The sequence below is a fragment of the Budorcas taxicolor genome, chromosome 14 (genome assembly GCF_023091745.1).
Source record: "Budorcas taxicolor isolate Tak-1 chromosome 14, Takin1.1, whole genome shotgun sequence".
NCBI classification, from domain to species: domain Eukaryota; kingdom Metazoa; phylum Chordata; class Mammalia; order Artiodactyla; family Bovidae; genus Budorcas; species Budorcas taxicolor.
The window spans coordinates 1,203,647-1,228,565 of record NC_068923.1 but is presented as its reverse complement, the minus strand read 5'-3'; the positions used below and the strand labels follow the sequence as shown (position 1 = coordinate 1,228,565).

The 24,919-nt window shown below is 46.3% G+C and overlaps 1 protein-coding gene across 2 annotated transcripts in view; it reads left to right on the top strand.

Annotated features, from left to right (window-relative positions):
* KCNQ5 (potassium voltage-gated channel subfamily Q member 5) overlaps window positions 1–24,153 on the top strand; it is a 629,123-nt gene extending 604,970 nt beyond the window's left edge. For both annotated transcript variants that reach the window (XM_052651428.1, XM_052651427.1), the window contains 3 exons: window positions 15,999–16,130; window positions 19,940–20,066; window positions 22,037–24,153. In XM_052651428.1, coding sequence (XP_052507388.1) covers window positions 15,999–16,130; window positions 19,940–20,066; window positions 22,037–22,945 — 1,168 coding nt within the window. In that variant the 3' untranslated portion in view covers window positions 22,946–24,153. The remainder of the gene's footprint in view (window positions 1–15,998; window positions 16,131–19,939; window positions 20,067–22,036) is intronic.
* Window positions 24,154–24,919: the final 766 nt, after the last annotated feature.

Below are 24,919 nucleotides of genomic sequence, written 5' to 3'. Positions count from 1 at the left end.
AAAGTGAAGAGGAGCTAAAAAGCCTCTTGATGAAAGTGAAAGAGGAGAGTGAAAAAGTTGGCTTAAAGCTCAACATTCAGAAAATGAAGATTATGGCATCTGGTCCCATCACTTCATGGGAAATAGATGGGGAAACAGTAGAAACAGTGTCAGACTTTATTTTGGGGGGCTCCAAAATCACTGCAGATGGTGACTGCAGCCATGAAATTAAAAGACGCTTACTCCTTGGAAGAAAAGTTATGACCAACCTAAATAGTATATTCAAAAGCGGAGACATTACTTTGCAGACTAAGGTCTGTCTAGTCAAGGCTATGGTTTTTCCTGTGGTCATGTATGGATGTGAGAGTTGGACTGTGAAGAAGGCTGAGCTCCGGAGAATTGATGCTTTTCAACTGTGGTGATGGAGAAGACTCTTGAGGGTCCCTTGGACTGCAAGGAGATCCAACCAGTCCATTCTGAAGGAGATCAGCCCTGGGATTTCTTTGGAAGGAATGATGCTAAAGCTGAAGCTCCAGTACTTTGGCCACCTCATGAGAAGAGTTGACTCATTGGAAAAGACTGATGCTGGGAGAGATTGGGGGCAGGAGGAGAAGGGAATGACCCAGGATGAGATGGCTGGATGGCATCATGGACTCGATGGACGTGAGTCTGAGTGAACTCCGGGAGATGGTGATGGACAGGGAGGCCTGGCATGCTGCGATTCATGGGGTCGCAAAGAGTTGGACACGACTGAGCGACTGAAATGAACTGAACTGAACTGAAGAAAGTGAAATCGCTCTTTTTGACCCCATGTACTGTAGCCTACCAGGCTCCTCTGTCCATGGGATTTTCCAGGCGAGCGTACTGGAGTGGGTTGCCATTTCCTTCTCCAGGGGATCTTCCCAACCTGGGGGTTGAACCCGGGTCTCCTGCATTGGAAACAGACGCTTTACCATCTGAGCCACCAGGGAAGTCTAGGTGAGCAAGGTAAGAAATTGATTTATTTAGAGAGAAACACAGTGCACAAATAGAGGGTAGGCCATCTCAAAAGGCGAGAGACCCTGAAATATGGGATGGTCAGCTTTTATGAGCTGAGTAATTTCATAGGCTCACAAGCAGGAGCCGATGAGCTATTTATTCCAACTATTTTAGGGAAGGGGCAGAGATTTCCAGGAATTGGGCCACCACCCGCTTTTTGCTCTTTGATGGTCGACCTCAGAATTCTCGGGGTGCCTGGGGGTGTGTCACTTAGCTAATATATTACAGTAAGCATGTAGTGAGGCTCCAGGTCCTCTAAAAGTCGAATCTTCCACCATCTTGGACCCAGTTGGTTCTTACCAGTTTTAGTCAAGCCCTATGGCCATAGCTTGCTTCCCTGGTGACTCATATGGTAAAGAATCTGCCTGCGATTCAGGAGACCCAGGTTCTACCCCTGGGTCGGGAAGATCCCCTGGAGAAGGAAATGACCACCCACTCCAGTATTTTTGCCCGGAGAATCCCATGGACAGAGGAGCCTGGTGGGCTACAGTCCATGGGATTGCAAAGAGTCGGACACGACTAAGAGACTAACACTTTAGAAAGAATGACCATGTCATTATTTTAAAGGTTGTGCCCTGCCTCTTTTCTCCTGTTTCAATTCCATTACCTAAATGCACTTGGAGACTTTCTTTTTTTAATGAATGACATCATTTTTTATAGTAGTGAACAGCAGCTATTCTTAGACATTTCCAAGCTATGCCTTAAAAGACAGAAAAATACTTTGTTTAGTTCCTCCAGGCTTGCCACAGATTTTTTTCAAAATATTTTTAGTTGGAGTGCATGAGGTTGTTGGAAATGCATTTTCAAACTCATCTCTGGGAGAGAAGACTGAACTTATTTTTAACAAAAATTCTGTATCTTGTTAATGATTTAATTCAAACACTGTTAAGTTTCTTTGCATCCACTCATATAAATTAATTTCCAAACATAAAAATGAAATTAGCAGGGAAGTAAACAGATAACAAGAAAATTGATAAACTCTTGAAAATACTACGCACTCTCTTTTCATTGTACAATTGACCCTTGATCCGCAGAGTTAGGGGTGCCAACTCCCTATGTAGTTGAAAATCTGCATGTAACTTACATGACTTCCCACAAACTTAACTACCAATAGCCTGCTCTTCACCAGAAGGCTTCCCTATCTGTAACATAAGCAGCCAATTAATGCATATTTTATACCTGTAACATATACAGTATTTTTACCAAAAATCAAGCTAGAGAAAAGAAAATGTTATTAAGAAAATCACAAAGAAGAGAGAATACATTCACAGTATTGAGCTGTGTTATAAATATGTTTACAGATGAATCATTTCCCTGTATCTACAATATTGTCTCATACAAAACACTGGAAATGTTATATGGACATCCAAAATGAAAAGATATTATGAAAAAACCATTCATATTTATTTATGTTTATTTACAGGTAAAGCAATTCATGCATTGATGATGAAGAAGCAGCAATATGATTGCTTCATGGTAGCTTACCTTATACACTAATGAATGACTCATTATTAAAATTTTTATGGCACACAGCACATCAGGTTCATAATACAGTATTGAAACTCTATGAGATTAAAAACAAAAAACAAAAAAACTTCCCTGTGCTTGTAAGCTGATATGCAGTTTCTCCAATTATGAGATAGAGGCCTACTGTACAGTATTGAAATTCTTTGAAAGTGAAGTTATAAAACAGTAAGAAAGCTAACATGCTATTAATTTTATATGAAATATGACTCATGTCTAGGTAAAGACAGATTGTGCTGTGCTTAGTCACTCTGTCACGTCTGACTCTTTGTGACCTCATGGACTGTAGCCCACTAGGTTCCTCTGTCCGTGGCAAGAATCCTGGAATGGGTTGTCGTGCCCTCCTCCAGGGAATCTTCGCAACCCAGGGATTGAGCCCAGGTCTCCTGCATTGCAGGCGGATTCTTTATCAGCTGAGCTACCAGGGAAGCCCCAAAGACAGATTAATATTTACATATGTTTTATGCATTCATGACATACCTAACTTTTTCTTAATTTTTTCAGTATCTTTAGCTATATGGTTTATCTGAGTTTTTTCAAATTGTCAAAAATCTCAAAAAAGATTTTCAATATATTTATTCAAAAAAAAATCTACGTATAAAGGAACCGAAGCAGTTCAAACGCGTGTTGGTCAAGGGTTCCCTATGTTATGGTGTATCCACGTGCTAGGGCTGCCAAGTCAGAACAGCACCCTCCCAGGGGCGTGACCACCAGAGGTTTATTGTCTCACAGTTCTAGAGGCTTGAAGTCCCAGATCAAAGACCCGTTGGGGCTGGTTTCTTCTGAGGCCTCTCTCCATGGCCTCAGCCAGCCACCTCCTCATCGTATCCTTGTGCGGTCTTTCCTCTGTATGTGTCTGCATCCAAATCTCCCTTTATAAAGACAGCAGTTAGTGTGGGTTCAGGTCTCTGCTAACATCTCATGTTAACTTATATACCTCTTTAAAGACCCTGTCTCCAAACACAGCCACATTTGAGGCCCTGGGCTTTGACATAGCATCTAGGGGGAGTCGGAGGCAGACACAATTCAGCCCATGACACGGGGAGAGACACCAGTTTTCCTATCACTGTTCACAAAGTATTTTCTCAAGCACAATATCAAAATTTTCAAATTAAAAATAAGCCATTAATTATCTGGATATTCCTTGCAGCATCAGACATCTGGGAATATCTGAGCATGTTCCCTGGCTCACCTTGCAGGCTTGCACTGACTTAGTGCAAACACTGCATAAGTGTGAGTCTAAGGCCAGTTTTCGCCCCCAAATCAAGATATGCTCATCAGATGGTGAAGAATCTGCCTGCAGTGCTGGAAACCGAGGTTTGATCTCTGGGTTTGGAAGATCCCCTAGAGAAGGGAATAATGGCAATCCACTCCAATATTCTTGCCTGGAGAATTCTGTGGACAAGAAGAGCCTGGCGGGCTACAGTCCACGGAGTCACAAAGAGTCAGACACAACTGAGTGACTGAACTTTCATGTATTTGAAATAACAAATGTTAAAAGTCATAGTCAGTAAAACTCTACATTTATAAAAAGCTCTTGGAAAATCATTTTTAAAAATACCAAAGAGATGGTTGTAGCAGCACGGGCTGGATAAATTCTCAGATGTACTCAGCAAGACAGCACAGGCGCCCCATATACAGGCCCGGGTGGCTGGGCAACAGCTTGGTCTGTTAGAAACTTGAGGGGAAACTCTTGCCTGCTCCTCACCGTATTTTTTCATAGAATCACCACATCTAGGATCAAGGCCGCTCCTAATGAGATCCTCAGCACCTGTGGTTCTTGTTTACATAACCATGTTTTCTGTCCATCGTCAAGAAATGAATCAGAATCACAGTGCAACCTGTTCTTGTGAGGAGAACCGAAACAAGGCGAAGGCGATTGCTCAGTGAGCGGAGGAAAGACGGCCCAGAAGCTGGGGATGGGTCACGACCTTAACAGCTCCACGCTCACTCTGTCTCCCACAGATGTGACCTCTCATTTCCTGGATGGAACCAGCCTTCCAGATAATTAGATGATAAATAAGGTCTGGGGTAAAAACTCAAAGACTCTTTTTTATAATGTGCATTTTTTATTGAAGTATAGTTGACTTATATGTTGTATTAATTTCTGGTGTATAGCACAGTGACTCACCTATATAGATACACTTTTTTCCACATTCTTTTCCATAATGGTTTATCACAGGATATTGAATATAGTTCCCTGTGCTGTACAGTAGGACCTTACTGTTTATTCATCCTGTATATAGTAGTGACAGCCTTTATTTTCCTGGGCTCCAAAATCACTGCAGACGGTGACTGCAGCCATGAAATTAAAAGACACTTGCTGTTTGGAAGAAAAGCTATGACCAACCTAGACAGCATATTAAAAAGCAGAGACATCACTTTGCCAACAAAGGTCCATCTAGTCAAAGCTGTGGTTTTACCAGTAGTCATGCACAGATGTGAGAGTTGGACCATGAAGAAGGCTGAGTGCTGAAGAATTGATGCTTTCAAACATGTGGTGCTGGAGAAGACTCTTAAGAGAGAGAGATCAAACCAGTCAATCCTAAAGGAAATCAACCCTAAGTATTCAATAGAAGGACTGATGCTGAAGTTGAAGCTCCAATACTTCAGCCACCTGATTCCAAGAGCCAGTTCTTTGGAAGAGACCATGATGCTGGGAAAGTTAGAAGGCAGAAGGGGGCAACTGAAGATAAGGTGTTTGGATGGCATCACCAACTCTCTGGACTGGAGTTTGAACAAACTCCAGGAGATAGTGAAGGACAAGGAAGCCTGGCATGCTGGCCATGGGGTCACAGAGTCAGACACCATTGAGGGACTGAACAACAAAATATAACAGTTTGCATCTGCTAACCCCAAGCTCCCTGTCCATAGGTGAAACTGCACCCTGACTTTACCAGGCCCCACAGGTTCATTCTACCCTCACCCCTCTACCGGCTCTAGGGTACTCAGGAAGGTAACAGGAAACAAGCACTGTGCCTACCTGGGGCAACATGCATCACCTCCCTGTGAGCTTCCCTCCTCGTGGGTGACTTGGGCTGGGGACAGTGCTGACCTTTGCAGTGGTGAGGATCACAGGGGTTCCCACCTGCAGGGCTCTGGGCACTGGGTCAGCATCCTAACTGGGGCTCTGGGCTCCCTGGGGACCAGCCCACCCTCTGCTCAGGCCAGACCTCCTCCTCTGGGATCTCCCCCTGCTGGGTCAAGGCTGCCTGCTGTGTGAAAGAAGCCCTTCTTTTTCCCATCTGGGGGTCCACCTGCTCCCACTTCCCTAGGTGCCTTCTGTTTCCCCTTAAAGTTACCCCCTCACCGTGCCCTGTGCTAAGGAGTCGCCCAGAGCAACGCCGCCACTCTGAGCTAGAAGGATGCGAGCCATGAGCTCCTTGGGGTGCTGTGTAGCCCCCCAAAGGCCCCCTCCCAGGAGTCCAGGACACAATTCTCCTCCGCCTCCTCCACCCACACAAACCTCCAAACACACTGAAATAGTCACTTTCTCCTCGCCGTGGTACATAGCAAGAAGGAAGATGACCTGCAGAGAGCTGGGAGGGGCTGATGTGTGGTTCCAGAGTGTGTGTCCGGGCGACTGCCGTGACCGAGAACTTGGGAGGACATGATGCGGGGAGGCGAGGCCAGACCACAGGAGCAGGAGGCCTCCAGCGCGCGGGAAGGCGAGGGGTGTCCACGTGCGGAGGTGACCCTCCTGAGCACATGGGAGAGGGACTCTGACTGCAGCGGGAAAACAGGCTGCAAAGAGGGGGCGCTGGTTGTTACAGGGCTTCCCAGGTGGCACAGTCGTAACCCAAGCAGGAGACACAAGAGATGCCCATTCTGATCCCGGGGTCAGGAAGATCCCCTGGAGTAGGAAATCGCAACCTGCTCCAGTATTTGGCCTGGAAAAAAAAAAAAAAAAAAATCCCACGGACAGAGGAGCCTGGCGGGCTACTGTTTGTCCATGAGGTCACAAACAGTCGGACATAACTGAGCGACCGCACACACTCTGTTACAAACCTTGGGGCTTGCGGGAGCGGACCCACACAGTCACGGTGAAAAGAAGAGAGGGTGGAGGCCCCGGCTTTTCTGATGCAAACGATAACGGGGCGTCAAGGCTTTTCGATGCTTTTCTGATGCAAACGATAACGGGGCGTCAAGGCTTTTCGATGTAAACAGTAACGGGAGACCGGATATTTAGTGGTTGGAGAGGAGGGAATGGAGTGGGAGAAGTCGATGAGACGCCCTGATGCTGAGTCAGGGGCAGCTGGGAGTGGGGAAAAGGGGTGCGGTGCCTGGTTGCAAGTGTCTTTGGGGGCTACGGTGGGCCCAGCATGCAGGTGGACCCCTGAATGTGAAGCCCAGGAGACAAGCTAGGAACTAGGACAGACTTGGTCGTCATCGGTGCTAATATGGATGGCTTCCAGAAGCATCCTGGAGAGAGCATGGTCCACACTGAATCCAGGTTCACAAACTGTAAAGAACCTCGGAAGAGAACAGGAGCTGACGGAGACAAAGCTGGGGCAACCAGATGGAGGGACCAGGAAGGGGAATAGAGGAGGGGTGAGGAGAGCCTTAGGAGAAGGAGGCAGGGTTCTCTGTGGTTAAACTCTAAGAGGTCAAGAAAAGAAAGAGGGACAAGGTCCTTGGAAATCAGCAACAAAGAGGTCACCTGGAAATTTGGAGAAAATTTCAATAGAGGCCAAAATGTTGGAGCCAGATTGTAAGCACATTTTTTTTTTAATTAGAATTTTTCTCCCCAGTAGGAACATAGATGAGGCGTCAAGAATATAACTAGCAAAGACTCATCAGCTCTTCTGAAATTGCTCAGATCTGATCAGCCAAGAGAAGAGCCCCAGATGACTTGTCAGTTTCTGAGTAGGGTGTGGAGATCACACCTGATCGTAACCCCAGGTTGAGCCAGGAGGTTTCCCAGTTTTCTCACCCTGGGTTCTTCTGTTCTCAAAGGCACACAGGTTCTCTTGCTGCTGCTGCTGCTGCTGCTGCTGCTAAGTCGCTTCAGTCGTGTCCGACTCTGTGCGACCCCATCGACGGAAGCCCACCAGGCTCCCCCGTCCCTGGGATTCTCCAGGCAAGAACACTGGAGTGGATTGCCATTTCCTTCTCCAATGTATGAAAGTGAAAAGTGAAAGTGAAGTCGCTCAGTCATGTCAGACTCTTTGCGACCCCATGGACTGCAGCCCACCAGATTCCTCCATCCATGGGATTTTCTAGGCAAGAAGGTTCTCTTACCAGCCTCTAAAATGCATTCTCAACTCCGCATCCTTAAATCTCACTTCAAAGTTCAGACAAGAATATACTCCACAAATAGAGAAGAAGAGGCACATGTCTGCCATTGAGGGTTTTTATTAAAACCTGCAAGCTGTTTAATCATGACCAGCTCTTTAACTTTGCCGATGGCATCTGGGCTGTTTTAGCAGAGGTGATGAGACTTTGTTTGCAAGTCACTAGGAAGACATTCTTGCCAGCCAAGTCTGACACGTGACAGGACAGGATGCTGCTAGGGAACATTTTATGAATCATTTAGCACAGATTTTTTAATCAGCTAATATCCTCCCTGGAATATTCTTTTTGTTTGTTTCTGTTTTGAAGATAATTGCTTGTGGCCACATTTTGCCCTGAAGCTGCATTAAACCAGTGTGTTCACTGAAAATGCACTTACTTTGCAGCATCTAATTTTTAACCTTTTATTTTGGTATAATTTAAACTGAATTTCCTATTCATTACCAAGATCAAAAATATTCAAGAGTAATCAACATGTATGGACAGTTTGTTTACTTACTTATTTGTTTTAAACTTTAAAGTTTATGTAGGGTTTTAATTCCCAGGAAAATGAAATTCCCCAATGTATCCATGGTTACCATATTAGTGCTCACAAAATTCTAGGAAGGAAAGTTACCCATTTGTAGACTGGCTTGGATCCAGAAGTTCTTGCTTGGGTTTTACTACTCTTACCTCTTTGAAAGAAAGCCAAACACTATGAACAGAAGAACCTACTAGACTTTGAGTGTGCAACAACACTAACGGAGTTCCCTGGTGGCCTAGTAGATAAGATTTCACTGACATGGCCTGGGCTCAATCACTGGTCAGGGAACTGAGATGCCACAAGCCACATGATGTGGCCAAAAAAGAAAGAGAGTCTCCTTTAAAAAAAAAAAAAGAGAGAAATATTAAGCATTAGAAGGAAAACCCTATTCCCAGTGGTGGAAACAATGTGACCCTAAAACTTCCCTGACCCCTAAGTCAGCCAAGTGAGGCATCTGCTTTCCCCTCAAGGGAGGACATCTGGTAGACTGTGTATAGTGGAGCTGATTTATGTGTCTATCAAGAACTGACAGCAAGAAATGAAACTGACCAGTGCTTCCTCTTCACGCCTGGAGTTCCTTAGTCACTGGCTGGTAGCCGGGTCTGAGATGACAGGAGGGTGAAGGAGTCTCGGTGTGAAAAGTAAGAATGAAAGTGTCAGTCAGCCGGTGGTGTCTGACTGTCTGTGACCCCGTGGACCACGGCCCACCAAGCTTCTCTGTCTGTGGAAATCTCCAGGCAAGAATACTGGAGTTTCGGTGTACAATTCTACAGCTAGTTTTAAAGAGTTTCAAAGTCTAGATACCATATACACGAAGGCAGAATGTATTATTGAATCATGATTCTATGTTAACAGGAAAATAACATTAGTGAATCATCCAAACAAGTGATCAACACACCTTAGTGGAGACCCAAATTATCAACTTCCACGGGCCTTGTCTAGAAGTCGAATCTGTTCCATGATCAGCCCCCCCACAAGTTGACCAGTCTAAAAGGCTAGAGAGAGATTTCATGACAGAGGCCCTGGGTCACTTCAAAGATGAGCCCCAGACAGATAGACACTGCACTTCTCATGGGAGTAACAAGTCAGGGGGCTGAATTTGCCAAACTGGGAAAGAAGTGGATGTGGAATGCAGGTCACTAGAGGAGATCCGCACAGTGCACTGGTGTAAATCCACACCAAAAACATAAGGTCTGGAATATGATGGGCCATTTCTGAGCCCAGAGAAGTTTGTCATCTGTCCCCAGAGATGGGGTTGCAGAGTGGGAAGAGTCTGGGCTGCACGCTGCTCTCCTGTGTGTCTGGGACCCTCCTGCGTGACCCCTGGCCTCCAGCGTGAAGCCTGGCACCTCAGGAGCGCCCAGTGAGGAATGAATGACCCGGTCCCGCTCACCAGCATCCTTTGGCATCACTCATGGAAGCAGCCACCCCGAGCTCTTCGAGATTCCCCAGGCTTTGGGCACATGGGACCCTTGAGTCCCATTAGGGCCGCTGGCCACAGGCACTGTGGCCTCCACTGAGACCCCAGAGATGAAGAGACTGAGACCAGCTGGTCCTACAGGCCTCTTGGGCTCTACACTCCCTCGCACTGGAGCCAGGGCCCCTGCACACACTAACAGGAGCTCAATGAGTGTTTGTTGTGAGGATGAATGGCTCCATCGCCAGGCATATCCTCTCCCTTCCAAGGCAGCTAACGGGAAGTGTTGGCTGGCTCCTGGTGGGACTTAAGGTCTTCCCCGGGGGGAGTGGGGCAGGAAGCACTGCGCTCTGACTGCAGGCCTGACACCCAGGCCCACGGTTCACACCACCTCGTGGACCTGATCTGTGTGACTCGGATGATACCCAAATGCGCCTTCACTCCTTTGCAGGGAGGTGGGGCGCTGAGGTCATTCTGCCCCACCCCCACCGCAATTCCGCCTCCTGTCAGTAGTGCTTAACGAGCTACAGGTTCGAATCTCCAGAGGAGGTTTATAAAGTCTCTGGATCAATTAAGTGGCGTTTCTGGAGGTGGGAGCGGGCACCCGCCTGTTTTAAGCGGCTTGATGGGGACGCTGCTGTCTTTAGAGCCAATGAGACCGCCTCTCATCGGTGACCTCCGCCCGCACGTGGTTTGGCTGCTGCCCGCCTGTCCGTCGGGCTGGTGGTGGCCACAGTCACCCCGCGTCTGTTTCCTGGTCTCATCTCTGCATATTCACGCGCAGGGTTTTTAACCCCGACCTAAGGGGCCGGAGACAAGACTTTTGCAAGATTCTGTGACTCATGGCAGCACAACAGATGCATCTTCCTTATAAGTGCACCTGTGTTGTGTGTATATACAGCTAGACTCCACTCGGAGTTTAACTTGCTGCGGCGATTTCTTCGTGCTCAGAGAACTGCTTGAGCAGATTTCCCTTTTCAAGCCAGGGGCCAGTTTGGGTTTGTGGTGAATCTCTTGCTCCCTCTCGTGGTCACGCCGGGGCATGTCCGCTGCAAGAGGAACTTCCTTCTGGACTCCTGGCCCGCTCAGGCACCCCCAGCAGTGAGGATGCTAGGTTGAGGGTCTTTGGCAGTTTGCTGCAGTGTGAGCTCCCAGAGTGCAGTGAGACTGTAACCTACCGGCCCACCTTTTGGCCTCCTCCAAGGCCCTTCCAACAACGCCGGAAAGAACAAGCCACGCACTTGGCAAAATTTTATCCAGTACCTGCTATGTGTTAGGCATGAGACTGAAGAGGCAGTTCATGTAAAGTATCGTTTCTGTTGCTGCTATTTTGTGTTAAAATATTAACATCTTAATACTAAGACAAGAGTAGAACATTGTGATTAAGAGCTCAGTGCTGGAGCTACACTGGTTCAGATTCCACACTGACATGCTGTTTAACTTCAGACAAGTCACTTAACTTCTTCAGGCCTCAGTTTGCTTATCTGCAAAATGGAGCTGACTAGAGTCCCCATCTGTTATACTTCAGAGTACTGCCTGGCAGTACTGTCATCGTAATCATTTAATGCATTATAAAGGTTCTAATTTCACTCTAGAATGATTGCTCAAACCCTCCTTCCTATCAGGCAATTCATAGATCATATTAAACTTCTATTGTTGTTGTTTAGTCGCTCAGTTGTGTCTGACTCTTTGCACTTTGCAACCGCATGGACTGCAGTATGCCAGGCTTCCCTGTCCTTCACCATCTCCTGGAATTTGGTCAAACTCACATCCGTTGAATCAGTGATGCCATCCAACCATCTCATCATCTGCTGGCCTGTTCTCCTCCTGCCCTCAATCTTTCCCAGCATCAGGGTCTTTTCCAATGAGTCGGCTCTTTGCATCAGGTGGACAAAGTATTGGGGCTTCAGCGTCAGCATCAGTCCTTCCAATGAACATTCAGGGTTGATTTCCTTTAGGATGGACTGGTTTGATCTCCTTGTTGTCCAAGGGAGTCTCAAGAGTCTTCTCTAGCACCACAATTTGAAAGCATCAGTTCTTCAGTGCTCAGCCTTCTTTATGGTCCAACTCTTGCATCCATACATGACTACTGGAAAAGCCATAATTAGGGATAGGGGAACCCACACTAGATATGGCCTAATTTCTGGGAGGGGCCCTCTGAGAGAGTGAAGGGGGCCAGTTCAAGGGCAGAGTGAATTGGACCCCCAAGAAACAACAGTTGGTGGTGAGATGACAAGACTAACATGGCCTCTAGTTTACTTGTGATAGTGTCAGCGGACACACAGAGGATGCAGGAGAATGTGACTGGACCGCCAAACGTTCTCCTGAACCTGTACAAGTGTGCCTCCCCGGCCCAGCCCAGCCCAGTGGCTCCAGCTTAGCAGGACAGTAAATGCTCGGGCCTGGGTATCTGCAAACTCCACCTGGTACTGCTTGTGTGACGTGGGATGGCTTCCCCAACCTCTTGAGCCTTCACTTGACCCAAATATTAAATGTGGAAAATTCTTAGGGTTTCATGCAACATCGTGGAGGTAAAGGGCTTAGTGCAGGGCCAGCCGTCCTGCAAGGTCACAGCAGTGGGAGAGTCACCCATGTGAGGATGGGGAGGGTGAGACCTTCACATTCTACCATCCAGCTCCATGTCCAGGAGATGGGAACCCTGGGACCTCAGGTCCAGCTCATGACATGGTAGAGACAGAAGCCATCTGAGTCATCCTGGGGTCGCCAGGGAAGCGAGGGGGCTTAGCTCAGTCTCCCAGGTTTTCCACTCTCTTCCTTCTGATTTCACCCATGAAAATCAAGTCCAGTCCCTGGGACAAGAGGGAGGGGATTGGGTGGAGGGAAGGAAGCCGAGGTGTCTGGATGGTATAAACATCTCAGATCACCCACCTTCACAACCAGGGTCTTTGCTCAGAAAGAGCCATCACACGATGGCCGTGATTTCCAGGGAGCACGTCTCCTGGACCAAGCCTGGCACTCAGGATCTTCACAAGCGTCTCTAGCAATCTCCTAGGGACAGAAAGCTAAGGTTTTACTCTATTCAGACTTTAGCCGCATGTGTTCATCCCTGTTTTCCTGATGGCCCTATGATATATAAATTTCGTTCAGTCACCAGGCTTTCCCCATCCTTACCCTGGACGGTTTCAGTTTGCTATTAGCTCTCTCTCTCTACATTCGGTACTTACTGGGTAATGATTGCGTCATTTGTTCCTTACTTTCAGTGTTTGTTTTCCTTTCTCCTTCCACATAATGATATCTTATTACTTGCGATTTAATTGTTCTCTGAAATCCTAGTTATATTAGTAATTTAAGGGAAAAGAATATTATATTTTCATGATTTTCAGGAGCAGTTCTATTTAAAGAATTCTTTGCTGAATCAGAGCCCTAATTATTAATGAATAAACATTTATTTTACTTTAGCAAGTTTTTTTGTATTCATGAAGCAGAGTCAACGGCTTAAGCTCTGCCTGAAATGTGCCTGGAAGAACTCAGATCTGTTTTATTCAGAAGATCTCAGGAGTGTTCCCTGTCACAGAAAAACATAAACAGCTTTGTACAACTGGAGAGGAGCTGGTCCCCAGCCGTCTCTGATCCTTTCCAGGGATCATTTGAGATGCTAGGATGGAAAACAGCCTCTGCCATCAGTGAATCTCGTCGAGAATCCAGAAGGGCTGGCATAGGCCTGCACGCAGACAAATGGGGACAAGGGATGAGCATCTGGAGAGAGGAGATGGGCGCTCTCCCCCTAGTCTGTCACTCCCTCCCCTCATCAGAGAGCTGCCATCAGAGCCTCCAGACAAACAAACCATTCCTCCCTGCATTCAGGGACCTCATACAGCCTGGGGGAGGCAGATATTTAAGCAAATAATTACAGAAGCAGTTCTATTTCAAGAATTTATTAAGAAAGGTTAGTAGACCAGTGACTACTTTGAAAGAATGGCAGAAGTTTCTATTAACACTGGTGTTAGAACTGAGTCTTAACGATCTTGTAGGATTTCAGGAAGAGGAAAATGCATACACAGACAATTGTGGTATGCAGTTGAGTGGTGTGTTTGTGGTCCCACAAGTTCCAAGGAGGAAGTGGATAAGAATCAGGAGAGAGGTACGCAGAGGCCAGGCCATCAACAGCCTTATAGGATGTGCTAAGCAGTGTGCTGTTTACCCAGGAGGCCAAGGAAAACCAATGTGGCTGAGGAAGAGGGTAAGAACATTAAGAACAAATGATTCAGGAATGATTTGGAAATGCCCTGGCTATCCAGTGGTTAGGACTCCCTGCCTCCACTGCAGTAGGTATGCGTTCGATCTCTGGTTGGAGAACTAAGATCCTGAAAGTCAAGTGGTGCAGGCCAAAAAAAAGGGGGGGGGAAAGAAAAAAAAAATGATTCAGCAATGATTAGAATACAGTCATTCTGAAGTCAATAGTAAACTATAGGATCGAGTTTGGGGCATAATAACCAACAAGACAACTTGGATTCATTGCAATCAGCTGTCATTTAGGACAGGCAATTTTCCATTTAAACCTGCATTTCTTCCCAATCATACCACTTTCCACCAAGGAGCAATACCTTTTGGTTCAGAGAGCTTAGTTAACTGATTCCCAGGCGGGGACCCATGAGTGTGATAACAGGAGTCTATGATCCAATTAATAGTTGAATAAACACCAACCAGTTTCACATATAGCTGCAGTACTCCTGCCTGGGAAATGCCATGGACGGAGCAACCTGCAAGGCTGCAGTCCATGGGGTCGCTGAGGGTCGGACACAGCTGAGTGACCTCACTTTCACTTTTCACTTTCAAGCATTGGAGAAGAAAATGGCAACCAACTCCAGTGTTCTTGCCTGGAGAATCACAGGGACGGGGGAGCCTGGTGGGCTGCCGTCTATGGGGTCACACAGAGTCAGACACGACTAAAGTGACTTAGCAGCAGCAGCAGCAGCAGTAAGGGTACACAGATGCAATAAAATGCTATGCTTCTCTGCTTTCTCCAGGAATTATATCAAGTTGTTGTAGCAACTGGTTATCTTAGGCAGCTTAGCTATTCATGGCATCATGAAATGTCTTAATAACATATGTTTTAAAACATGAGTCCATGTTGGGGGTTAGGCATTGTAATTAAAAAGCCTTCTGATTCTGAAAAGTCTAGACATCCAACTTAGGTGATGAGTGTGTTATGTTTGAAACATAAAGAACTTAGGTAGCTAATTGAGCAGTATTCTGCAGGAATAATTTATGAAGCAATTTTTTCATAAATTTCTATACAAATGTACATTTCCCTAGAGAGAATTGAGTTTTGTAGCATATCTGCATCTCCAAAATGCATATACCTATATAAAAGACCATTTTGACAACATTTAAATTTTATAGGGTGGTTAACACCACCTTCAGAGAAGGCAATGGCAACCCACTCCAGTACTCTTGCCTGGAAAATCCCATGGATGGAGCAGCCTGGTATGCTGCAGTCTATGGGGTCGCTAAGAGTCGGACATGACTGAGCGACTTCCCTTTCACTTTTCACTTTCATGCATTGGAGAAGGCAATGGCAATCCACTCCAGCACTCTTGCCTGGAGAATCCCAGGGACGGCAGAGCCTGGTGGGCTGCTGCCTATGGGTTCGCACGACTGAAGCGACTTAGCAACTTAGCAGCAACACCACCTTATATCTTGGACCGCTGGCTGGGGTGGAGGGTGTCACATGAGAAGAGTAGAATTGCATTTTTAATTAAATTTTAATTCAGGGTTTCAGTGGACTTTAAAAAGGTGCAAGAATTAGTATTAATATTTAGTCTCTTCTGTAGTGGGTTTCCCTGGTGGCTCAGTGGTAAAGAATCTGCCTGCCAGTGCAGGGGACGCAGATTCAGTCTCTGGGTCGGGAAGATCCCCTGGAGGAGGAGATGGCAACCCACTCCAGTATTCTTGTCTGGAGAACCCCATGGACAGAGGAGCCTGGAGGGCTGCAGTCCATGGGGTCACAAAGAGTTGGGCGTGACTTAGCAACTAAACAACAACTCTTTGGTAGTGTATTTTTCTACTCTGAGGGTGTGCCTCACAGGAGATAGTTCACATAACCTCACGCTTTCCTGTTGCATTTCTGCAGATGCAGGAACCTAAAATAACTTCATGCATGACTTTCCTCCTCCAGCATTTCCTCTGTATACTAGTGAGCTGTTTGGGTAACTTCTTTTAATGAAGTTACAAAGATTAATATGTAATACATCGCTCTTACAGAATTATGAAGTTTCATGTTGCAAAACGGAAGTTTAAGGAAACACTGCGCCCATACGATGTAAAAGATGTCATCGAACAATACTCTGCTGGTCACCTGGACATGCTGTGCAGGATTAAAAGCCTGCAGACACGGTGAGCAACTTGAAGGTTACCTGTTCTAAGGGGACAGGCACAGAAACTTTGGAGTCAGCTCTCCAAAGTAGGGAAGATTCTTGAATTCCATGTTTCTGACTTGTTTTTAGTGGACAACCGGACTTCTGTGTTAAAATGTAGATTCTATTTAAATATAAATCAGGCACTAAAAACAACTTTAAGTATGGACTGTGTCTAGTGTCTCACCTATGGAAATGGGGGCGTTGGCGGTGGCCGCAGAGGACTGTTGTGGGACTGCATGAGTTAAAGCAGGGGCCTGAGTGCTTGTGCAACGTTCACAGTGGCTGCTGATGTCATTTTGTTATTGCCTGAATCCTATATGTCCTTTAGAAATAAGCTAGTCTTTCTCCTTCTTAAGCCTGACCCACCATCCAGCCTACAAAGACAGACCTCTCCCTCCTCTGACCCTGTGTGGCACGTAGAGTCCCCTGCAGGGTGCCATCATGCCCCTCATGGTGGGATCCTGCACTGAGAGTCCAGGCAGAGAACCTGAGGTTGTGTACTGGCTTCTGTATTGCTTCCGGGGCCACGTCTGTTCCCCTGGCCCTGAACCAAGCCTGGGCCTGTCCCTTCATCCCTGTTCTGCAACAGGCTGGATACACACCATCTTTCCAGTGAGCATCCTCTCGGGCGCCTGAAAGAAATGAGTATGTTCCTCTAAACATGTGCTTGATTGTGTTATTTTGAAGCCAAAATATTTAGTCAGTTCAGTTTGTCTTGCTTCACAACCAGGCCCAAATTACCAGCCTGAAAACTGAACAGTTCTTAAAACACAGGGACCGAGTCTTCAACATGTGTTCATGCACACGGCACACTTAGCACAGTGTGAGGCATATACTAGGCCCTCAGTAAAACACCTGTCAACTTCTAAAACCTTAGTTATGGAAATCACACATTTTTCACTTACCCGTTCAGTCACTGGGCACCCTGGACACCCGAAGATGAACAGATAAGCCAGTCCTGGTGGAGTAGATTAGACATCATGGTTGCCTGTACTTTTGGGCACACAAAGTAAGCTGGGAAGTGCAGTCAGTATTCCTGATAATTCAGCTCTAAAATACACAAAGGGAAGAAATTAATTCCAACGTAGACTGATTAAGTCTCCTTGGAAATTGTTTTAACTCACCTGTGATCTTCTTACAACCTCTCACCAAGTGGCCAAGGTCTTCCAAGTCTTTTCTAGGACTCCCAGTGGGTTTTTGTTTGCTTGCTTGCTTGCTTTGTTCTATTTTTTAAATCTTTTTTAACTTTTTATTTTATGTTGAAATATAAACAGTTAACAATGCTGTGATAGTTTCAAGTGGACAGCAGAGGAACTCAGCCATACATATACATCTATCCATTCTCCCCAAAACTGCCCTTCCATCCAGGCTGTTTTTATTTTTTTCTCCTTACCTTTAAAAGTTTTGTTTTAACTTTTGGTTTTTTTTAATTACAAATGTGATTTGTTTTATTTTTCTTCATAGGGATAGGGTCACTAGTTAAAATACACTGTAAAATCTGCACTTTATTCATTTCATATTGCAATTGTAGAAATAGTTTATATAAATAGTATCCATTAATCATTTAAAACAAAAGTTCAATGTAAATTAAGATCCAGTTATTTCCATGATTATTTATGGTTTTCTGGTATTTCTGGTAAAGTTTTATTTTTCTGAGGGTGAAGGAATTAATGTTTTTGAATGCGAAATATCTTTAAACTTAAAATTGATACCTTCCATAAATCAGCTGACCAGGAGATAGTGCCAAAGCATTACAAACAACAGTTTTTCCACTTAACATATGTTTGCTCAATGTTTTTTATTGCTTGTTTTTATTGAAATATATTTGATTTACCATGTTGTATTAGTTCCAGGTGTGCAGCAAAATGATTCACTTATACATGCATACATATCTACTTTTTTCAGACTCTTTTCCTTTATGTGTGTGTGCTAAGTCGTTTCAGTCATATCCAACTCTTTATGACCGTATGGACCATAGCCCACCACGCTCCTCTGTCCAGGGGATTCTCCAGGCAAGAATACTGGAGTGGGTTGCCATGTCCTCCTCCAGGGGATCTTCCTGACCCAGGGGATCAAGCCTACATCTTTTACATCTCCTGCACTGATAGACAGGTTCTTTACCACTGGCGCCACCTTGGAAGTCTCTTTTGCCTTATAGGTTGTTACAAAATATTGAGTATAGTTGCCTCCCAATGTTTTTATAAAGTTCAACCACTACAGAATTTGCAGAGCTAATCTGGAGTTTCTCACTTATGTGGCTTATATATACCCTTCAACTAGAATCCCCAAGATGGAGACAATAGCTTTCTCATCTCCACATATCAGATATATAATAAATGTTCACTTAAATGACTTGTTCTACTCAGTTCAGTTCAGTTGCTCAGTCGTGTCAGACTTTGCAACCCCATGAACCACAGCACTCCAGGCCTCCCTGTCCACCAACTCCTGGAGTCTACCCAAACCCATGTCCATCGAGTCTGTGATACCATCCAAACACCTCATCCTCTGTCATCCCCTTCTCTTCCTGCCCTCAATCTTTCCCAGCCTCAGGGTTTTTTCCAATGAGTCAGTTCTTTGCATGAGACGACCAAAGTATTGGAGCTTCAGCTTTAGCATTAGTTCTTCCAGTGAATATTCAGGATTGATTTCCTTTAGGATGGACTGGTTTGATCTCCTTACAGTCCAAGGGACTCTCAAGAGTCTTCTCCAACACCACAGTTCAAAAGCATCAATTCTAAAGCACTCAGCTTTCTTTATAGTCCAAATTTCACATCCATACATGACTACTGGAAAAACCATAGCTTTGACTAGATGGACCTTTGTTGGCAAAGTAATGTCTCTGCTTTTTAATAAGTTATCTAGGTTGGTCATAGCTTTTCTTCTAAGAAGCAAGCATCTTTTAATTTCATGGCTGCAGTCACCATCTGCAGTGATTTTGGAGCCCCCCCAAAAATGAAGTCTCTCACTGTTTCCACTGTTTCCCCATCTATTTGCCATGAAGTGTTGGGACTGTATGCCATGATCCTAGTTTTTTGAATGTTGAGTTTTAAGCCAACTTTTTCACTCTCCTCTTTCACTTTCATCAAGAGGCTCTTTAGTTCTTTGCTTTCTGCCATAAGGATGGTGTCATCTGCATATCTGAGGTTATTGATATTTCTCCCAGCAATTCCAGCTTGTGCTTCATCCAGCCCAGCATTTCACATGATATACTCTGCATCTAAGTTAAATAAGCAGGGTGACAATACACAGCCTTGATGTACTCCTTCCCCAATTTGAAACCAGTCAGTTGTTTCATGTCTGATTCTGTTACTTCTTGACCTGCATACAGATTTCTCAGGAGGCAGGTAAGGTGGTCTGGTATTCCCATCTCTGGAAGAATTTTCCACAGTTTGTTGTGATCCACACAGTAAAAGGCTTTGGCATAGTCAATAAAGCTAAGTGTTCTGTTCTACTAACATGAAATAATTATGATTTTATCATATTTTAAGTGACTGAATTCAGGAAATGCCTGATCAGAGGTGGAAACAGACAAATTACTTTGTAGTTTAGGACAGGTTTGCCTCCAGAAGCTCAGTCATAATAGATTTCATCACGGCCTAAAATAATGAGAAAATTAACCTTGTGTAATTTCCATGTGAAGAAAATAACTATCTCAACTGGAAGAAGTTCATTTTATTTCTTCTTATGTAGATTAGAGATAATTGTATTTTTCTTTCCAAAACACTTCCTCTGGTTTGGGGCAGCCTCCACCTTTCACACTCATAACCGGATCTTTATTTCTGATAGTGTGGATCAAATTCTTGGAAAAGGACAAATCACGTCAGACAAGAAGAGCAGAGAGAAAATAACCGCAGAACACGAGGCCACGGACGACCTCAGTATGCTCGGCCGGGTGGTCAAAGTTGAAAAACAGGTACAAGTCAACTAAACTGCCTAAGGTCTTAGGCAGGTTTTTCTCCAGTTTACTGCAATAAAATTGACGTATATCCCTGTGTAACTTTAAAGCATATAACACAATGGTCTGACCTACATGAACTGCGAATGATGACCACAATAAGCTTAGTCAGCATACATCATCTCACAGAGACACAACAGAAAGAAAAGCAAAGAAAACAAATTGTTTTCCTTGTGACGAGAACTCTTAGAATCTGCTCTCTTAACACCTTTCCTGTGTGCCACACAGCAGTATTAGCTATAGTTATCACTTTGTGAATCACAGCCCAGCACTTGTTTTTCCATAACTACAACCTTGAGCCTCCTGACCACCCTCCTCTGATTTCCCTCCCTCCACTCCCTGCCTCTTGCAACCGCAAGCCTGATCTTTTTTCCCATGTGTTTGGGGATTTTGTGTGTGTGTGTGTGTGTGTGTGTGTGTGTTTTGTTTTAGGTATATTAACTGGGATCATCCAGTATTCACCTTTCTCTGTGTGATTTATTTGACATAGCATAATGCCCTCAAGGTGCATCCATGTTGCTACTAATGGCAGGATTTCCTCAGGTTTTTTTTTTTTAATGGCTGAATAATATTCTATTGTATATACATGTACACCACAACTTATTTATCCATTGATCTGCCATAGACACTTGTTTCCATGTTTTGGCTGTTCTAAGTGGTGCCTGTATGAACACAGGGTGCAGATATCTTTTTGAGTTAATTTCTTGTTTCCTCTGGGTATGTGCCCAAGAATCGGAATTGCTGGATCATGTGGTGGCTCTATTCTTAATTTTTTAAGGGATCTCCATATTGTTCTCCATAGTGGTTGCACCAATTTACCCTCCCACCAACACTGAGGCAGGGCCCCCTTCTCTTCACATCCTCTCCAGCATTGTTATCTCGTATTTTTGATGACAGCCATTCTAATAGGAGTGAAGTAGCCAGAATATTTTTTAATCAAAATTGGTTATAAGCAATTGGGTGTATTTTAGTGACTGATTTTAAAAGGAATAAAATCAAGAAAGAGCAAATAAATTTTCTTCATGCATAGACCATGTTCTCCAAAACACTTGAATTTCTGCATAAGGAATAGAAAATTTCCTCTCATCAATTAATACTTGAACTTTAAACAACTATGGATTTCAACAGTAGAATAATAAAATCTACTTTTTAAATTTGTGTTTTGGTTATTTTCATTGTCTCTCTCTTGGGTCATTCTTAAAAACAAACAAACCATACATTATAACTGTGGTGACGCACTGAATATTTGTTGACCCTGAGAGTGAGTATCTTCTCATACAAAGACAATTTTTTAAAGTCAAAATGCTCCTCTGATTTAATTATAAACATACCAAGCATTTGATACCTATATTTTAAAATTTAGAATTGCCTAGATTGATCTAGGGTTGGGAGGGAGGGGATTGTATTGTGGGGTTTTTTAGGTTTGTTTTTTTTTTTTTTTTGCCGGGTGGAGGTGGGTGGATCTTACCTCCCAGACCAGAGATCCAACCTGTGCCCCCTGCAGTGGAAGCGCAGAGCCCTAACCACTGGGCCGCTAAGGGGAGCCCCCGTATCTAGGTCTTGGTTTCTTACAGAATTAGCTCCCTGCTGCACAGTAGAGTACGGGAATGTCCTCATGGAAGAGGCTGAGGAAGGGTAACCTGATGGGCAGGAGAATCTGGAAGTTTCCTTTCTAAAGGGGCTTATACGGTCTTTGAAAACATCACGTTTAAAGAATGGGGAGGAGAAGGGTGCCGGTGGAGACAGGCAAAGGCCAGAGCATCCACCCCCAAGACCTCCCTTCCCACCCCCGCGGCTGGACCGCGCGTCCCAAGCGGGTCCTGAGTCAAGGCCGCGAAATGCCGGGCGCTCGGGACCTGCCGAGTGGTTGCAGCCTAACTTCAGTGCTTAAACTCTTGTGAACAGGTGCACGTTTTCCCCTCTTTCAGGTCCAGTCCATCGAGGCCAAGCTGGACTGCCTGCTGGACATCTACCAGCAGGTGCTGCGGAAAGGCTCAGCTCCGACCCTCGCGCTGGCCCCCTTCCCGAGCCCGCCCTTCGAATGTGAACAGACGTCGGACTACCAGAGCCCGGGCGACGGCCGGGACCTGTCGGGCCCTGCGCCGGGCGGCGGCCTCCCGCGCTCGGCCAGCGCGGGCCTGGCGCGGGGCCTGCAGCTCATCCTGGCGCCGGGCGAACTGGGCGCCCAGGCGCTCTACGCGTTCAGCCCCGCGCCGACGCCGGCGCCCGGGAGCCCGGGAGACGGCCCGGCGGCCCCGCGCGGCCTGGCGCCCCCAGCGGCGATGGGCGCGGCCCGGCCGGCGGCCCCCGCCACCCTGCAGATCCCGGCCGCGCTGCCGGTGCTCGGGCCGCTGCCCCACGGCCCCGCCGGAGCCCCGGAGGCGCTCCCCGAGCTCAGCGCCCGCCTGGCGGCCGCCAAGGACCGCCTCCCGGCCAAGGAGCGCTCCCTGCGCCAGAGCCTGGACCTGGGCGGGGCGGCCCTGCTGTCGGTCCGGCCCGCGGTGCCCCAGGACCCGGGCCGCTCGGTGTCGGCGCAGAACCTGGCCCGGTCCACCGAGGACCTGGACGTGCAGCTGTCGGGGAGCGAGTCCAGCGGCTCCAGGGGCAGCCAAGAGTTTTACCCCAAGTGGCGGGAATCCAAGTTGTTTATCAGTGATGAAGAGGCGGCGGGTCCGGAGGACACTGGGACAGACGCCTTGGACGCGGTGCCACCGGCCCGGGAGCCCGCCCCGGCGCCGGACTCTCTCAGGACTGGACGGTCGCGATCATCTCAGAGCTCATGTCCGGCGGCGGGGGGTGCCGACGCCCTGGGCCGGCCACACGTGAGGCTGAAATGAGGCCTCCGATTGCCCCCCACCCCCGGGCCCGGCCGCCCCTTAGCCATACACATCGCTGCATGAACTCTCTGGAAAGCCCTTCTCAAAGGTTGAACCCACAAAAATCAGGAAGTACATGAAAGGCAGTTCCTAAGCCTGTTATCTTTCAATTGCATGAAAATGCATGTTTAGGGGATGCTGAACTTCAGGGTACGACATTGCCCCTCACTCAGTAAGGTACCTTGAGTTAAGAATCCCGAGACACCGACCCTGCTCATGCTGCAGGGGTGGTTGTGAAACGTCAAAGTCAGCTCCTTTAGAAGATCGAACTCTGTGTTTTGAAATGATGGCTGTTGACGCCTTCAAATGTCAGGCATTTCTGCTGGTGATAAAACGCAGCATTCATTTTCAAAATTTGGCCATAATGTACACGTGACACAGTGACCGTCATCAACAGCTGCTAACAAGTTACCCGTAACACAGAATCGGGGTATCAGACATGGCTGCCTGTTCAAGGTGTAGATGCCAACCTGTCCTACCCAGCCATTTTATCACTAATGTAATTTGAATGTCAATTTGTGTGCTTTGGTGACTTAACGCTGTGGCCAGCAATTTTGCACATCATTTTCATGGTTTTTTTTGTTTGTTTGTTTTTATGACAAGAATGTTCTTCAGTTAGAAAATGTGCAAGTAATGAAATTCAGGGCCAGTGGGGTGAATAGGCTGACTCTTTGACACCTTTGACTTCATGGAAACAAATTCCCTGACGGCTCTATCAGCTGCTACGCAAAGCAACTGAGTCCCAAGGAGTGGATGGCACATGGGGGTGGGCTGACCCCTGTGCAGTGGCCCTGCCCAGGCCTGCAAGCTGCCTACAGGGGCTCTTCCCACGAAGCTGAAAGCCAGGCAGGCTCTCGGGGAGGAGACATGAGACAGAGATGGAAATGGCTCAGAAAGAATCCTAACACCGGGAAATCAGTGATGCTCAAGAAAATGACCTCCTCCTCTAGGGTGACGAGAGGGAGGGAAACAAACCAAAAGAAAAGAACTTGATTTTTTTAAAAAACGAATATTGTTAGGGAATTCAACTACCTAAACACCCCTTATTCTTATATATGAGCAGAGAGTTTTGCAAGGTATTTATTTTTTAATATGCCCTGAATGTGTTTTGCTATCATGTCATACATTTTGCATATGAAAGGCTAAAACTAAACCTCCTTTACTTTTTATACTGTAGTGGACATTTTCTATTCTCCCCAAGAATGTTGCCCGCCCCCGCTCTGAAAAATGGTTGATTCAGTTTCCTGGTACAAGCTCATATAGTCAGAAGCCAGGTAACCCTGGCAGGGTCTGCAAATCAAAACACTGAATAATACAGCATGGTGGCCAAAAAGACCAAGGGAAACAAATAAAGAAATATCTCTACCAGAAAGCAAGCCAAGCTGACCCCAGACCGTCAGAATTTCAGCTAAGGTAACAGCACCACCCAAGGGCCAGGGGAAGTGAGAAAGCAGGTCGATTAAACTCCAGCCACAGGAAAACTTAAAAAGAGTTTTCTCCTTGCCTGATATTGCTGCCTCCAGGTTAACTTTCCCAGCAGCCAGGGGATGGATCAGGGCTGTCAACAGCCACCCAAAGGCAAGACAAGGCCCTGACACCCGCCGAGTCCCTCCCAAACTCTCTTCCCCAACTTGCTTTCTCCACCCCAAACCCCCTGTTTTTCTCCTCCACAGGCTGTGGGCTTCCTGCCTCCCTTCACCAGCCTCCCTCCCCCAAGTAAGTAACTTCTCCACTCCACCTCCAATACACATCTCAACCCTTGTCCTTTTTTGATAAGCACTGAAATTTGGAAGGATTCCTCCTCTCATTCCACCTGGATCCTCGCACATGCTCCTGGCATGCAACCTTCAGGGTCCACTTGGCTGCCGGAGATGCGCAGAAGAGAGCGCATCCATTTTACACTCCAGTTTGAAAGATTTCTCAAACTCCTTACGC